This window comes from Falco naumanni, chromosome 16, assembly GCF_017639655.2.
Source record: "Falco naumanni isolate bFalNau1 chromosome 16, bFalNau1.pat, whole genome shotgun sequence".
NCBI lineage: Eukaryota > Metazoa > Chordata > Aves > Falconiformes > Falconidae > Falco > Falco naumanni.
Window position 1 is genome coordinate 6940215 of NC_054069.1, and position 17779 is coordinate 6957993.

Here is a 17779-nt window from a genome sequence, read left to right on the forward strand (position 1 = left end):
CTGCTTTCTGCCACTCTTGGGCTTGCAACTGCTCCCTGCTGCTTGTTTGGAGCAAAATTTATTACAATATCAATAATGTGACTTGTATACAAGGTCTAGTACTGCCACATGCAAGCGCTCTGTGTAAATCATCAGCATCGGCACCCTGGTAATTGCCCTGTAAACTCAAAGGAATTATTTTGCTGTCTGCAGCAATGGAACTTTCCTTTCTATCTGTGCAAATGGGTGTTGCTGACACGTACACTAATCATACTTGTGCTCCTACAGGCACTTGTACCTCCACCTCTCTTGCTCATGTGCTCTCTCACACACAACACACAGCATCTACATGACACGTAGGCACTGCCATATGCACAGAGCACAGCTCTGCTTTTACTCACACACGTTACTCTGCACGTTGACATGCACAGGTACCAGCACTCTGACATGCATAGTCTTTGCAGGTGCCGTCTGAAACACACTCACCTTTCCACCCCATTCACTCCTGCTTAGATATCCTCACATAAACCAAAGCTTTTACCCAAGAGCTGAGACACCAATGCTACAGGCAACCCCACCACCCCTGTGCCCACTTCTGTACCTTTAGTCGTCAACTGCAGCCTCCTTGCCTACTTCTGTGCAGTTAGCTTCATGTTATCTTTCCCACAGTTTGCAACACGTAAGCATACATATTCATTTGTAACCTCTGACACAGTTCCCTTCTGCAGGTATCTTGTCCCAGCAGATGCTCCAGCCTCTCCCTTCCACCTGGTCCCCTGCCAGCACGCATCTGTACCTGTCCACACACGCGTGCCTGCGGACCCTCCCGGTGGATCCCTGCTCCACCTGCCTCTCTGATTTTCTCCTGGCACCTCTCCCATTTCCCCCTCCCTCACTCTTTGCCATCTCTAATCACTTTCTGACTCCCATTCTAGTGCTGTGAAATTGTCAACCCCAGGCAGTGGCTTTCATGCTGCCTTGTGATGAAGCTGGTTTATCCCAAATTACGAGGCTTTGCACAATTCATTTAAAGCTGAATGCACCCGCCCCATTTTCCTGCAGAATCCATTCCCTTCAACTCTCATCTTCTTCACTACCTTCCCAACTCAAATCTACAGATGAAGTACAAGCAGAACAAGAATATCCTGCCTGCCTTTTGTGTCTTCCCCTCTAAAGGATCCCAGAATCCCATATACAGCAGAGCAGCTGCCTACATTTGCGTCTGAAGACAGTAGGAACGGGGCTGTATCAAAGGGAGGTTGGCAGAGACTCAGTGAAGCTGAAGGGAATGTGCTTCCCTCCTCATCCTCCAACTGGCCCATCTCTCAGGCGAAGCACCGCGCAGGTCTAGCTGGCCTTGCTCACTCCCATAGCACACCGCCGGAGTGTCTTACTGGGCCTGAGCTGCGCGTGCTGGTTTTGGTAACCGCCGCTATCGCTGCGGCTGCTCCCTGGAGGGCTCCATGTGAGCGCTGTCCCAGCCAGACACTCCTCAGCGTCCCCTCCGCAGGGAAGCACATGTGTGTGACATGGTGATGCCCGTGAGTGGTCCTGTAGGGGGGAAGGAGAGAGCTGGATCCTTTGCAAAGCGTGGCTGGGCAACGTGATGCACACCTGGCCCTGGCCATGGCAGCACATGCTGCCTGTGTTATCTGGGAAAAATCCAGCAAAACCAGCATTCCTTGGCAGCAAAGCGACACCTTCCTTCCCCTTGCCAGTCACAAACTTGAACAGCCTGCTGCCTGCCCAAAGGATACACTGATTTAGCAAGAAACGGGAGCAAGCCTCATCTCATTCCTGGGGCAAAAAGCCAAAGCATGATGTGTGCGCGCGATGGGGGAGCCTGATATCATTTACAGGGACGGTCAGCCAAGCTGACCAGAGGACAGGTCCAATTCACAGCTGTGCTAGACTTGTGCCAAGAGCAAGCAGAGCTGTGGCAGCAGTGGCTGAGTCACCCAGACATGGCATCCCTACTGCAAAGGCAGTTTCTTCATGGGCCAAATGAAATGAGGGCTCCACAGTCCATCACCTCTTGGCTAAAACCATGGGTAAGGGGTAGCGAGTGCCAAGCATGGGACATGGAAATGTATCACCTCAGACCAGGATTGAGAGCAGCAAACTCTGTTCCCATGGTTACGAAGCAGCTACCCATCAGGCCCCATCTCACATCACTAACTCTGCCACTTAATTAACTGACTGCTCGTTATTTCCCAAAATGAGCTCTTCCGTCCTCCTGCTTGCCTGAAATTTGGCTCTCAGATGCTCTCCAAAGAGCAGCCCATCTCGCTCTAGCACCCTCTCTTTCATTTAAAACTCAGTTACCACTCAGCAAGGATTAGAAAGAGCTGGAGACAAGCCCCAGGACTGAGGAAGGGCTCCAAAGGGAAGTATTGCTTTAGGGACATCAGCCACGTCCAGCCAGGATGAAGCAAATAGGATCACATCAACACAGCTTGGCACAGAACTGTGTCTTTTTATTTCCAGCGCCCTCAGCATCTGTCTCACTGCAGACTTCTGCTAGCTAAAGGTCACTGGGCCCTGTCCTTCTATTATCTGCACAGGAATATGCATTAAAGGGTCATACCAGGATGAACTGGAGCGAGGGTTATAATTAGTTAATGTTCATAAAATATTATTCTAGCATGGCCTGGTATTTGTACTGTTTTCTCAAATAAATGGGCTCACGTTGCTGAGATCTCTGAACCACCGCTCATTGAGGAAGAGTTTGAGAGAGACCTGCAGCGTTTACGTGGGGAACCTGCATCTCCCATGGAGGGTGGGGGGAGCAGCCCCATGCCACAGGGTGAGGGAGGGAAAGGATATTGTCCCAGGCCTGGGAGGAGGAAGGGGTTTTGTTTTCTTGTCAAGGGAGGAATCTAATCCTACCTGTTTTCTGTTTCCTATCCCTTTGCATCTAACATTTCCTCCTTCACCCTCAGTCCTTGAAAACCAGCCTTTCCTGCATGGCTGCTAACATCTCTCCAGGACCCTTAATCTTGCTGCTGCTGCTGCCTCACATTAGCATCTCCCTATCTGAAGCCGAACAAATCCACACAAAAAAAGGGGTTTTAAAGAACTTGTTGTCAATTGAGAGTCAAAGACTGGCACGCTCTGCCCCGCAGATAATTGCTTTCTGAAGCTCTCACTGCAGCGCACGCTGCTCTTGGAGAGCTGCTTCATTCAGCTGCAAACTCTAACAGGGTCAGTTGCAGGAGATGAAGAGTAACCGGGGTGGGACAGATAGGCTCAGCTTTCATATCGAGGTAAAGATGAGACTACACAGGCTGTGATAGTCCTCTGATACAGACTTGGAATAGGCAGGGCATTTTACTGAGGAATGACCCATACAGACACACCTATAGGTCCTATGGAAACCAAGGGTAAAGGGGCAAGTGCTGAAACAGGGTCAGTGGTATTTCAGAGGTGGGCTGAGGTCAGTGTGGAGGTTCCCTTCCTCTGGGAGAGGATGCTCCTGGGCTGTGAAGGCTGCTTGTTCACCTCTGCGCATTGGGGGGGTCTTTTGTTTTTTAGGGCGAGAGACCCTGTGTGAAGGGCAGTGAGGTGGGGGGGGGTGGGTGGGGGGGGTGGGGGAGAACAAGGCCAGGCAGCAGTACCAGCACCCTGATCTCCTTACCAGTTTGTCAGTGTAGGGAGAGGGCTCGGTGGCTGCCATGTCGTAGTATGGAGGCTGCAGAGGGAGTTTCTGTATTTCCTCCTCGTGTTTCATGTTGTCTAAGTGAACAACCTGTAACAGAGGAGAGAGAAGAGGGGTGAGAAGAGCAAGTACTATCCTTCTGTCACAGCCCGGGGCAACATCTGCTTCAGGTGACACCACCACAAGGTATCACGATGAAAGGCAGTGCACAGAATTATTTAAGATCATCTCACCTTCCCCCTTGCTCCTACCATATTATTTGCCTTCTGTTCTCTTTCTTGCGTTCTCACACCCCTCTACCACTCATGACATTCAATATGGTGGAGATGCTCCAAAGTCCTCCTAACCCCTCATACCCGAGAGCCCATTGAACACCATCTCATTTAGAATTCAAGCCCCACAAAAGGGAGTAAACAGGATCCAAGTATAGCTTTTGATTAGTGCCAATCTTTGGGAACTGTGGGTGGACAAGTCCTTACTTTCTGCCCTCACACTTAGGCCATGGTCTTCTTTGCTTTTACAAACCCAGTTTTCCGAAGTTTAGGTACTGCTGGCACTGCTTGGAATCAGTTTTCGCTGCTGGGGAAGGAACTCGCAGCTGGGCTGGGCAGGCGTACCTGGATGTCTTCTGCAGTCAGGTGGCTTTTCATCTCCTGTTTCCTCTTTGGTGGAGGGGCAGGTTTGTGGGATGGAGGCAAGTCAATTCTGCAGATAAAGAAGTGGCTGCTGGTTAGAGAGCAAGAGAACGGGGGCTGCTTGCTTTGATGTGCTGTAACAAGCCGGATCCGCCATGTACCAAGGATTTGTGTTAGTCACCAAACTGCCAATATAATTATATAGATTATCCTCAGTCATGCCCCACCCATGCCCTTTTTCTCACCCCAATTAGAATTGTTAATAGAAATATGCTCCCTCCTAGCATTCTATTCCTAATTCCAAGCAAATCCCCATGTCGGATTGCAGATCCCGGGGGTGCAGCTGGGATACCTGTCTCCTGGCAGTGTTTTGGAATGGCTTCAAATCATCCCGTGGGAGCTGGCTTATTTTATGGCTGTAGGGTACCAGGAAGTGTCTGGCAGCAGTCACTGCAAATCAACGAGGTAACATCACCCTCGATCCGGGAGCTTATCTGGAATGGTATCCCCTGCCACAGGCTTCTCAGTAGGACTTTGAATCTTCCTCAGAGCCACGCTCTGCCACGCAGGACACTGATCCCTGAACCCCTGTCAGGGGACCAGCTTTTGCCCCAGAGCATACGGATTGGCAGCCGTTATAATCCCAGCCTAGAGACTGTCTCTGTGCATTCTGTTCATATGCACAGATGTGTCTAATCCTTTTACAAAACTTATTAGAACTCTGATGCACTAATTAGCTGGCTCCCCCTCCCTTCCTTTTGTACAAACTTCACCAGATCTTCTGATAGCAACGGGTGACTTTCCTTGGCAACCCAACGGATTCCAGCGTGGGATCAGAGTGTATGGGTGAGGGTAAAACGGGTCCCCAAGGCTCTGCAAAACACTGACTTTCTGGCTCAGAAGAAAAGAAATGCCATTAACTTTCAGAGGCTTTGGAGCAGACTCCACAATAGAGGCAGCACCTCTGCAGACTAGGGCGCCGTTGTGTTTCTATTCTCAGCTAAAGTGGCTCTTCCCTGTGCCTGGTGGAGGGTCATTGTGGGAAGTGGATTGTCTGAACACATCTCTATCATCGGGCTGATGCGGTTGATGCAATTTCACCTTGTGGTGCTATTGTTTTGTTTGTGTGCCTTTCTGTCTCTCCTCCCGCTTTCCCCGTTCTCTTCCCCTCCCTCTGCTGCTATCCTTCGATGCCCTCTCTCAAATGGGATTAAATGGAGCACAAAATGGGGCCAAGATGTAACGACAATAAGGTGGGGGGTTGTGGAAGATAAAAGCAACTTCTGGCCTTTGGGCTTTCCGAAAGGCAGCGACAAGACGGAGCTTTTCAGGAAGAAGCCAGGGTAAACACTTCTGAAGAGGGCTCTGCTCATGCTGCATGGGCTGAACGCCACACCACCGAATTCCCTGCCTGGGATCTGTGCTGCACAGTACAGGGCACAGCACAGCAAGTACCTGCCAAAAGAGGGGCCCCTGGGGCGTCCCCTGCCCCTACTGCTACTATTGCCAGAGTTTGTGCCTTCAGGCTGGCACCATATGTATAAAACAGGAAAGCTGAGTGGATGTGAATCCATTCTGGACTCTTTGGGATACATTCAGAGGTGCTCAGGGTCTATCAGGAACCCCTCTCTGACGATGGAACGTGATTCAGTCTAATTCAGGAGCCTGAAGCCATTTCTCTGGAGAAGGAAGGATAGGATCCTCTCCTACCACTGGAGGTGAGAGTGGCGCTGAGCACCATGTCCAAGGATATGCTACAGCAAAAGCAGCATCGAGTGAACATCATTGTGCTTCAGTTTCCACTTAAGGTTTGCGATAAGAATTTAAAAATAGGACACGGCAGGATGGAAAGTGCTAGGGGGCCCCAAGGAAGGGAAGAGAGTCAGAAGAGCCAGAGGGTGGCAGGCAGGAAGAAATGGCAGGAGAAACGATTTGCTGCCAAGATTTTCCTGTGCACAGGTGCTCTCTGTCTGCTGCCCCATCCGATAGCACCTGCGCCACCAGTGCTGGACTCTTGTGAGCTTGGGGCTACTTACAGGTCATTGTCCGTTTCAGTGCGGTTCTTTTGTTGCCGCCTGTAGACAATAATTACGGTGACAGCCACGCCGATGATGAGAGCTGCTGCGATGACTCCTCCCACGATCCCAATAATGCCTCCTGGAGCACCCTGAGGCAGTGGCTTATCTGCAACACACAGGGAAGCACAGGAGAGAAGGTTAGAGCATCAGACAACACAACTGGGAAGGCACAAAGACCAGCAGAGCCAGGGACTCCAGGAGAAAAGACACCGATGTGCTCTGAAACCATCTCAGGTAGCTGTGTGCAGGCAGCTTCACGGAGGGAGACAAGTCACACTGAGACGCAGTAGTCAGAGCTCAAGAGGAACAGAAATCTGTGGCCACAATTGCAGCCCACTGTGTCTCCAAGAGCTAACCGCTCCCTTACTCTATTCTGCAATTTCTCCTTGAATCAGGTGGTTATTCCTGAATCTGTTTTTCTGCTTTTGTTCTGTCCTCGAAGGAAGAAGGGTTTAGAGAGTAAAGGGGTTTCCAAGCAGCCACCCCACGTGGTGTGGAGGGACTCGTGTGGATCTGCCACTTGATATTTAACTATCTTGAAAGCCTTCTGCAGGGCTTTGTCACAGGGTCTTCACTGAATTCCTGGTGCTGTTGAAATGAAGGAGAGCTTTGCTGTTCATGTAGACCTTAGAAGAGCTAAGGACCAATGCTCAGTTTATCGAGGTGGAGCAGAGGTATATGCACCCCTAAACTTTAACAAAAAGCTGTCCTGAGCATAGGATTTAGGAGCAAGGGGGAGATACATCGCATCTTGCATTTCGTCTTCTGCTTGCCCCATGGCTGGAGAGCTCTGTGACCTGGGCCAGCTCCTTGGTGACTAACATGGACCTCATTCAAAGGAAACCTATCCCATGGGCCTGACGGGAAAGCGCTTTGAAATGTACGATAAAAGGATTTAATTTGCTCTACCTTCCAACCTAATTAAACTTGAAAACTAGCTAATTGGTACTTTGTACTTACAGCTCCGGCAATGATGAAAGAAAGAGATAATTGGAATGGAGGAAGAAGGAGGAGGAGGAGAAGGAAAAGAAATTCAGGGGAGGGGAGTGAGACAGGAATGAGGGAACAAGGTGCTTTGCAGAACTTGTCTGTTACACCTATTTTTTGACTTTTCTTAATGCACTGGCTGGCTACTCTTACGAGACTACATACTGGACTATGTGGACCTTATTCCGTAAGAGTAATGGCTCTGTGTATCATGGTGGTAGCCACTATCTCCACTAAACCACATGTCCCCAAGGCCTCAAAATTCCACCCACTTTACATGTGTGCACGGTTATAAAATGTCTGCACAGATTCCCAAACCACACAGGACAACTTATACAGGACTTTTTGGGGTGAAAATCTGCCACCTACTCCCACCTCACATCCATGGATTCAGCACTTGCTTCCCTCGAAGGCTGGGCTCCCTGAAATCCCACCTACCGGGTGCAATTGCAGAACTGACTGCGCTGAGTCGTTGCCAACAGCCTATTCCCAGACCTCACCTCACAGCCAGCCTTCTTCACCTTTCTGATTTGCTGCTGTCATCCCGGAGTGAACTGAGGTGTATAAACATTTCCCAGGGAAATCCACTCCCTGGTCAATACCGACAAATTGCACAGCAGAGAACTGGCTTGTTTACCGTATCACTACAAAACGCTTGAACTCCCAGCACCGTGCTGAGACATTGCTACCAACGAAGAATTTGCCCTGGGAATTGTCCTGGTACTGATCCCCCATCCCCTTCCACGCAAACCTGGCTTTCCCTTGCCTCGCAGGGACACCCCGCAGCCTCTGCTGGTCAGCATCCCACATCCCACCTTCCTGTTCATTAATTAAGAGCTCAGAGTTGTGGGTCTTTGAGTGACAGGATGCCATAATCATCGGAATGTGAGGCTCTGCTCCCACTGTCCTCAGCAGTGGCAGTCACTTCTCTTTCTCTTCCCTTCTCCATAAGCCACATTATCTTGTAAATAATATTTCTGCCTTGAGACAGCTCACTTACAGCCACGCTCAGGCAGACAGCTGACATGCTGCAATCCAAACCCCTGGACAGCGTTTGAGATTGTGGCAGGGATGGCGACTGTAAAGAATTTTCCAGTCACTTTGGCTGGGGCATTTCCATGATGAATTGGCCCCTAATGGCTCTCTGGATGGCAGGTAGTGAGCAGAGAACATCAGCCTCCTGCTACCGCTGTAAATCAGTAGGTGTGTATATGTGTGTGGTGGAAGGAGAAAGAGGGAAATAAATAAATAAAGCTAAAATGAATCTCCAGGAACTTGAACAGGGCTGTGTAATGGCAGAAAGGGGCGAGGAAAATTTAAAGAGGGGAAAATGCAGCCATCAGTTTGCAGAAGAGAGAAAGGTAAATACAGGGCACTGGGTAAAGGCAGTAAGGGGATGAGGAGAGGGGAAGAACAAAGGAGCACAAGGAGAAATGCAAATATTCCGGGGTGTCTATCAGAGTGCGTCCTTCTTGCCAAGCTCTCAGGACTATGGTATGAGCATCCCAGTGGTGGTACCCATCCAGCTGCCTGAGAGGGGGCTGTGTGGCGATGCAGTGCTTCCACAGAACGGCAAGTACCAAACAAGGACACAATCGTATGACAACAAGCCTGCCCCTACGTGCAGGTCTCTCCTGAGGACAGGCTGAGCCATCCTGCAAAAGTGTTGGTCACGTCTTTGCAGGAGTCCAGCTAGGAAGCTGTGAAAGGTGACAGGGATAACTGCCAACAATAAGAGGAAACTCCAGGAGACAAGGAAGATAAATTAGAGGTGAAGGTCCTGAGAGAGCAAGAAAGTGCAGAGAACAGAAGAAAAAGGGAAGAGGTAGAGAGACACCTTCCTTTCTGCTGGCTCTTCCCTCTTTCTTTTTTCTATTTTTTTTTTTTCCTTTTTAAAATCTTTCATTTGCATCTCCAGCTGTTTATTTCCTCAATCTCTGCTTCCTGGGGAAGAGCTGTGGCTATTCTGATTTGGAAGGCTCATCTGCAACTCAGCTGATTTCCTTCCCTCCTCTGTCTGCATTGCCTCTTTAACAGGCAAAGCCAGAGGCACCATGAGGATTTTTCTGGAGGGCAGGGTGGCTGCAAGAAGGGGTGTTGTAAGTCAAACAGGAGGACACTGGGAAAGACTCAGGAGAAGATTATAAGAACTGGCAGATGTGGATTCAGTTACATTGACAGGGCTTTTGGGCAGCCCTGGGAAGATGTTTGCAAGGCTTGTGAATCAGGATCAGAATAAATTGCCAGGACAGCTCAGGGGCCTCCAGACTGGAGTGGGAAAAGGCTTTGCCAATTAAGAATGCAAAAGCCCTTGCTCTGTGTCATGCTCGAATAATTTAAAACTCTCAAAAAAGTTTTGTGTGAAGCAGTTGGCAGTGAGGCAGGTACCAGAGAACCCAAAGGGGCTGAACGAACAGCTCAGCCTTATCTGGATGTCTAAGGGCTGCTGGGAACTCCTTGTTCCTGCTGGAAACTGAATTAATTCACAGTATTACAATTAAGGAGAAAAGAAGGACACCCCATCCCCCGTCTCTTTCAGAGAATTTCTTTCATTACTTTGTTCTCCCACAGCTCTTCTGGAGATGCGAGCAGACACAAGAAAGGAAGAGAAAGTGGTTATCTATCTGTAAAGCATCCTCCCCAGTCACCTGGCGGTGTGTGTGTCTGGGTTTCCAAAAGTAACCGGTAACAGATGAGGATCTTTCTACCAACCAGATCAATTAAACCATTTTGTGCGTTGCTGATACTGTAATTCACCAGTCCCAAGACTCCGTTAAATCTCGTCCAGCAGTCCAACGCTGTCAGTTGCTCACATCTCCCAAACAAGTGAAGAATGTCCACGAGACAAGAATGCCCATCCCAGAGAGATGCATCAGGCACAATCGCAGCGCACAACTGACACATAGTTTCATAGCACTGACTATGAAAAAACCCTTGTCCAAACAGCCGCAGGGCTGACGAGTCTGTATGGACAGAGCCGTGGCTCAGATTTACTGCAAACAGCCGTGGTGGTGGTTCAAAGCACAGAGACAAACGGACGGGGCTGTCCACACGCGCCGTGCCCACGGGGTGAAATAGCACAGCTGCAGAGCGCAATGGTAAATAATAATAGAGGAACAATGAAAGCTTTGGAGAACCAGCTTGCAGGAAAGCAAGAGAGATGTTCCCAAAGGGAACTCGCAGTGAGGCAAAGATGGATAAACTGGAGAGCTTCCAGAGAAGGGTATGCCAGAGCAGAAGTGACTCACTTGCTATTGGTATGGAACAGAGTGATGTGGAGGATTTTGCAAAAGGAAAGGAAAGAAGAGACAGCGTCTGTCACACTTTTGGAAGTAAGGTCTCTTCCCTTAAGGCTACTTGTGTGGCTGGGACATTTGCATCATGAAGCAGTCTGGATATTCTTGGGATCAAGACCTAAAAGCGAGATATGTTACATCCCCACCAAGGGTCTGCGCCTGTCTGGGATTGACTTCTTATGCAAAGCTGGGATCAGCCAGGTAATTGTGCGCTTGCTGCACTGTATGCACAGCGACATCCAGCCTGAGCTGGTGGGGAGGAGCAGATCTATGAAATAGTCCTGGACAAACGGCACAGACAGCTGTGGGGTGGGACAGAGGTGCTGGCAGGCAGGAAGGTTTCATTTGGATGAAAGGGCTGGGTCTCACCCCGGTTCTGTCTTTCTATCCTGTCTGCTGCGTGTTCAGCTGCCCCAGGGAGAGCCCCATCTAATCGCTGGTGCACTAACTTGCACCCCCCAGGTAAATCTGGAACCCGAGTCAGTCTCTGGGCCCCGTTTACTGCAGCTCTGAGTGAAGCTGGTTTGCTCAGAGAGAAGTGCACACTCTTCTCCTGTCCTTGCCTCCTCCTCACTTCAACCTGATCCCTCCATGCTCTGCAGAAAACCAGCATAACCACACACAACACCTCTGATAAGCCATTTGCTCAAAGATCTGCCTGCATCTGTAACCAGTAGGGTTCCCTTTCCATTTATCACCTCCCCACACAAATCCCCACCTATTTCACAGCAGGCTAGCTAAGGCGCTCAGCAATGTGCTGCCTTGCTCACAGACACGTTGCAAATCAATGGGAAGGAGTCGGGATTCTTCTCCTTTCTTTATGCTGGCGGCTTTGAAGCCTTCTAGCTGCCAGCCTTGCTAGAGTTAATGTTACGTTTGTGCTGTTGCATCACTGTTTGTAGGCTGATACAGGCTGCCGGTCCAAAGCAGCCTGTCCTGGCACAGAGCCAGCTCGAGGTAAGCCTGTCTGTGACCTGGACTGTCACCCTGAGCCAGTGGAAGTAGTTAGCACTCGCTGGACTCTTTCTGCCTGCTGAACCTTTGAGCCAGACAATGAGATCAGATGATGCATATTTATAATACACCCCACCTGACACATTCCAGAGAGCCTGAGACACAGGCAAGTTCACAGAGCTAAATTAAACTGAGTTGAAAAGCTTGGCAGAACAAACACATCTCCAGTTTGGTTTTAAAGACAAGAGCAGGATTGGCTAATTTGAGACACGCTCCAATAGCACACACGCCCCCAGGCACAAGCGGGTTCAGAGCCTCATGAGCCTTGTGTTTACAAAGAGTTAATGAAATGCTGTTCCCAGGAGAGCCGGAGACTGGAGCTGGTAGAGCTGATGGGCCAAAGGGTAGGATAAACAGCAGGGCTTGCAACTCACTGGAGATTTTAGAGATCTTCAGTCTGAGGGAGGAGAGGTGGGGTAGGTTTCTCTGGGGGCAGTTCCCTCACTGTGTATATTAAGTGAATCTCTTGCAGGGACAGCTAAGCATCCAGAAGATAAAAGGGATTAAGAAGGGAAAGGCACTGCTTGGAAAGCTGAGCCAGTGGCACTGGACATTAGCATGCGAGGTCGAAGTGCCACCCTGCCTCCTCAGCAGCAGCATTGCCTTCATCCATCAGAGCCGGCTCCAAATCTTCGTGCCCCTTCCTTTTGTCCCGGCCTGAAGTGAGAGGAGAAGGGGAGCGCAGCATCTCATTCTCCTCCCACCTAAGCTGCGCTCAGGCCTTGCTCCAGCTCAGATCCTTGCCTGACTGCAGGTGGAGGTGACCAGGTTGCAAGAAACATTTGCAAAAGCACTTCAGGGTGAGCAGAATCCATCCCTGTGCAAACACAAATCAGCGTTTGCCGGTCAGTTTGCAGCCTGCAGCACCACTTGACCCCTGCAGTATCCAGAACCAGCTCTATCAGCCAGTGCTGTTCCTCTGGTGACATGTAGCGAGAGAAATAGGGGGAGTTAGACATCAGCATGGGCAAGAGGAGCAATTTGGTTAGCAAAGGTGGCTGACAGGGTTTTCTGAGCAGGAGGAGTGTCTGAGCTCTACTTGGTGACAAGAGCATAGCAAGAGCAGAGCTGATCCAGTCACCCTCCCCATCCCTGCCTCCCAGACACTCCTCCAGCTACAGAAAGGGCTCAGGACCCCACTTGCTGCAAGAGAAGGTGCTTCTGGTTTTGTGCCACCCCACAAGCTGGAGATGCAGCCAGCCAAACAAAGGTTAAACACCAAAGTGAAGGCAGAGCTGCTCTTCTGCCTCCATGCCCTGATATAAGTCAGAAGGAATTTTAAAGCCGTCACAGCCTCTCCCCAGGGGTGTTTGTTGATGTAACTCATTTACACAATTAGCCACCACACATGGGAGTGCCAAGCCATGGCTGCCGTCCTGCCGCTGCACAGGGCTTCAGCCTCTTTCCCCTGGAAATCCCCCCTGCCCAGGGATGCTCGCCTCCCACAGCGGCTGCTCCGCTGGCTGCTGTGCCTCCCGGTGCATGGCCCAAGCAAACGGGGGCTGGGGGGGTCTCGGTTATATGGTGTGTTTTAAGCGGGGCCAAAACCCCAGTGTCGCCAAGGGTGGTTAGGTAAACAAAGGCTCCTGACCGCTCTCTGTGTTGTCCTTCCTCTCCCTCCCACAAGTGGCAATCCCTCACAAGGGCCAAGCCCCTCTAGGAGTGACCTGATACATCCCCTCTCTAATTCCTCTCTGCTGCAGACCAGATGACCGGGTAGCCCCTGGGCCCTGAGTGCATTTGGAGCATGGGGATCCATCCCACTGTCTGGGTACTAATCACAGCATCCCTTTAAGATCTCTGCCCACTTCGCTTTCGTCTCTAATTTCTGCTAGCCCAACCGGCACTTAAAGACTTCGCAAACCACCTGCCTGTCTGATGAGGTTTTGGGAGAGCTTGGCAGTGTGATGCAGATCCAGCCCTTGCTGGGGTGCCTGCTTTGAAGAGCATGCCCACTACAAGGGGACACATGGATATGCTTGATATTAGTGGAGATTTCACACACATTCCAGCAAAGGCAATTGCTTTGCCATTCCCCGAGGGTGGAGGCATCTCCGCTCTCTCCAGTAATGACCAGCTTTCTCCCTTTCCTCTCCTGCAGAGGAAGCAACAGAGTCATCTTTGGTTAAGTAGCATCTGGTTAAGTAGCTGCTGGCTGCAAAAGCATGTCTGGAATGCGGCTTTAACTCCTGGTGACCTTGCCTTGCTGATGCTTCCCAGTGGCCACTAACAGGGGTGGGGTTTGGATAGCAGCAATAGGAGCAGTGTGTTAACCCCATGGGATCCAGCAGGACTGACTTCTGCAGAGTAGCTGTTGTAGTGGGAGGTCCCCTGCAGATACCTCTTACTGGGCTGGTTTTTCTTCCACTCCTGGAGCAAAATGTAGCAGTTGTTAAACAGCACCTGGAAATGTGGTTTGAGAGCTTAGGAAGGAGCTTAGCAAAGTCGTTTCTGTGCAACAGCGAGAGCCAGTTGTTAAGAGGGTGCAACAACAAGCAGTTATTTGCAGTGGTGCCCACCCACAGAAACTGAGCCCCTCTGTACGTGCACACGCATGCTGCTTCACTGCGCTTTCCACCCAGCCAAGGAATATCTGCATTAACCCCGGATTCTGGGATGTCCCTGTCTCTCTGTGCCACTCGGTGGCTCTAGCAAAGAGGGGCCAGAAGTGACCTTGTTGCCTTAACCCATCAATCCAAATCCAGCACAAACCTCACGCTGCCTTTCCTCCACCCCGCTTGGCCAGCTCCACTGACCCCTCTGCCTTTCCAGAGTCTGGGGCCTCGCAGCTCAGTGCAGCAGTACAGAGAGTACCCCAGCCTGTTTTGGGGGAGAAGATGGGCCCTGGAGAAGATGGGAAATGTTATCTGACGTTTCCTCTGCCTCCCAGCCCTTAATTTTAGTTCTGCTTCATTTCCTTGCAGCTCAGCAGAGTAATGAACAATCAAGTCCCTTTAGTAATTTATTTCTTGTGCTGTACGGTTTCGAGGAGGTGATGACACTTGAAATTGCCTCTCCTGGAGGGATGAAGGGGCCAGATCCTGAACCCCATTACACCAGAGTGTGTCTTTCTTGATCTTAGCAGCCTGCTATAGCTGCCCAGAGCACAGCGTGGTCCCAAATCCATGTTTAGCCAGAGATACAGCCCTGCTCCCTTGATGAGTCCATTAAGGTCATGCTATTACAAGCAGCCACCAGATGAATTCTGTCAAATAGAAGGTACAGGGACTGCAGCTCAGACTCTTATCATTTGCGTTAATAGAGTTAATTTGCTCAACAGTCTTCAGCAGCACTCCTGGGAGGTCTCGATCTGCTTGGCCACATGCCCTGGGCCATATTTGTCTCCTGTTGTCTCTGGGGTGCTTAACAGCACGGGGCAGCTGTATCTTGGATGTCCCCAAAGGATGAGATCAGCTCTCTGTTAGCATCTATGCAGAGAGACGGCTGGGAGTTAGGTGCAGACACAGGGTATGTGCGGCAGGGCGAGGAGGAACTGCTCCGCTTCTGTCATCTGGCCAAAAGTGCTCGAAGAGTTGTGCAAATGGGCAGGTGGACAGGGCTACAGTTCCCCCATCTCCCCTGCTAGCTGCAGCAGCAAGTAGGGCTGGAGGCTGCCGTGTCTCTTCACCCCCCCCCCCTTCCCTTCTCTCCTCTCCCACAGCTTCCCAAATCCCCCTGAGACCTGCTGCAGTCCCGACAAAAGAATGACTCTTCAGCTCCTGGAGCTGCCAGCCATTCTGGAGTGATGTGCCAGAAGGGACCTACTGGATGCTCATGTGGCTCTGACCTGGACCCTAGTGCCAGCGCCTCCCCTCCTGCTCCTCACACCCATCTTCCTGGCAGCGCAGAGGGTGAGAGCTGCTTCTGCCAAGCCAGGACAGTGGCTGTGCCTGCACTGACTGCGCCAGGGCAGCTGCAGCACCTCCTGGCTGCCCCCCATCCAGTCGTGCTCCAGCAGAGGGACAGTGATGCAGGAGGCAACTCAGACCATGTTCCTGACCCTCTTCCTGATTGCTCCATCCTGTTAATGGCAATTAAAGACTCCCAACATACCTTCCCTCCTAACTTATTGAAAGCCTTCCAAGCTCTGCAGGATATCCTCTGCCTTAGCATGTAACCTTATTCAGCTGGGTGTTTGTTAGCATGCACATGGGGAGCTTCCTTCATTTCCAGTACAGGTCAAATGGAAAAGCTGGGTATGAAGGAGCCGTTGTGAAGGACAGGTGATTGATACAAGAGCTAGGGTTACCCTGGGGAATATGACAGGAATAACCAAAATCTCTGCAATGCTCTACAGGCACTTTACCAGATGGATGTGGCCAAGAGGATGATTCAGAAAAGGCAAAAGATTGGAATAACTATTCATGACCTGTCTCTGGAGACCAACAGACATTTGTTTGTGGTTTCTGAGATGACAAAACAATATCTGCGTGTTTGAGGAGAACAAGCTGAGGAGCTTGCTGGACATCATCTCCTTGGATACTTCACTTATTATAAGCAAACAGGCTGAAAGACTTAGCTGAGGAGATCCCTAACTCACTGCTCTTAGTTTCTATTAGTTGTTAAAATAATTAAATTCTAGAAGGTTAAATTCTAGCAGGCTGGAAGAGGACTGAGAATTACTTGAATACTATAGGGTGATATGCTGGCACCAAAGAAAAGCCTAACACAGGTTCCAGTTAATAAAGAATTAAAAGGCAGGAATACAGTCGATGCCAGTCTACGTGGTTCATGGGAAATAGGTCTTGTCAGTCAAACACAATGCCATCTTTTGCCTACTAAACCAGCCATCTCATCAAAGTAAGTGTAGAGATGGAATAGAAAGTAGATTAAGGATTGCTAACTGACAGGTCTTAGAAGGAGCTGTCAAGAAGGAATCACTGTCAGTGGGCACATTTCTACAGAGTCCGCAAGGAGGGGTGGTGGGCCAGATGCTGCTCAGTCCTTTCACAGGGCTTGTGGGAGCAACGAGCACCTCAGTGCCTTAGCAATGCCTGGATGAGAGAGGGGTCGGCGGATTTGTAAAGAAGCCCGTTAATAGACACAGGACATTGTAATTCAGCCATTGCAACACTCCGCATCCCTGCTGCAGCACCTGTATTTTTAAAAGGAAGAGGACCCAGAAGGGAGGAACAGAGAAGAGGCCTGAGTATAGCTTCTTGGTAAGTCTATTGAAACTGGACTTTAAATGATGTTCCCTAACGCCTCCCTGGTGAGAAAGAAACTGGTGCCAACCTGCAGCAGGGGAACAAGCAAGGTCTGGGAATTGAACGCAAGAGTCCCAGAGGCTGCCAGAGCTGATCAGTCACAAGGTCATGCTGGAACCCAGGGACAAGCCTTCCCCCCCTCTACATCTCTGTACCCTCTCCGACACAGGGAGGGTTAGGGGCCTTGAGGAAAGAGCATTCTAGGGGGGGAAAGGGGTCTCAGAGCCCCTGTGGAGGGTGCAGAGCTGCCTGCTCATGCTCCTCAGTCCCCTCCACGCATCCTCCTCTTCAGCTCCCCCTGTTCTGTTGCTCAGGTAACACTTTCAAGGCAGGTCCTCCAAGCAAATTTTTAGGTCAGTTATAATTGGGAAACCTTGCATGGAGCTATAAAACATCAGTTAATATGCTGGAACTATCTAGTTAAATGCCAATTATAAAACCCCATAAGCTCCTCAACTCAAATATATTAATAACATAATTAAACATTTATTGCTTATGCAAATTAAAAGTTAAGTTAATCGGACATCAACGAAACCCCAGGAAGTGACCATTTAAGTGACTAATTTCTATTTAATTATGTTTCCTTCCTATTATAAAGCCCCCATGCCATTAGTTCTGAACTGCTCTGCAGTGTTTACTCGAGCCATTCAGACTCGGCATTCCCGCTCCGGTATCCATTGATAATACCAGACAGCTGCAGCAGTCGTATCAACAGCCGTGGCCCTCGCACAGCTGGCAGCAGCTGGATGGGGTGCCCCCCCTACTTGTTGCTCCTTCTCCTACCTCCTCCTTGGCTAGGCTACCAGAATGGGCACGGCCAGAATTAAGTCTCCTCCAGATTCTGCAGATCCAGGCGGGATGGCGGAATGGGTCTGCGCCGGAGCCGTGGAAAGGCACCTGCTGGGGATGGTGACAGCGAGTGTGG

At 50.3% G+C, this 17779-nt stretch overlaps 1 protein-coding gene across 2 annotated transcripts in view; it reads right to left on the bottom strand.

The window, feature by feature from the left end:
• NECTIN1 (nectin cell adhesion molecule 1) overlaps positions 1-17779 on the bottom strand; it is a 106805-nt gene that overhangs the window by 13614 nt on the left and 75412 nt on the right. For both annotated transcript variants that reach the window (XM_040615953.1, XM_040615955.1), the window contains exons 6-8: positions 6309-6456; positions 4255-4342; positions 3617-3727 (exon numbers count right to left, since the gene is read on the bottom strand). In XM_040615953.1, coding sequence (XP_040471887.1) covers positions 3617-3727; positions 4255-4342; positions 6309-6456 — 347 coding nt within the window. The remainder of the gene's footprint in view (positions 1-3616; positions 3728-4254; positions 4343-6308; positions 6457-17779) is intronic.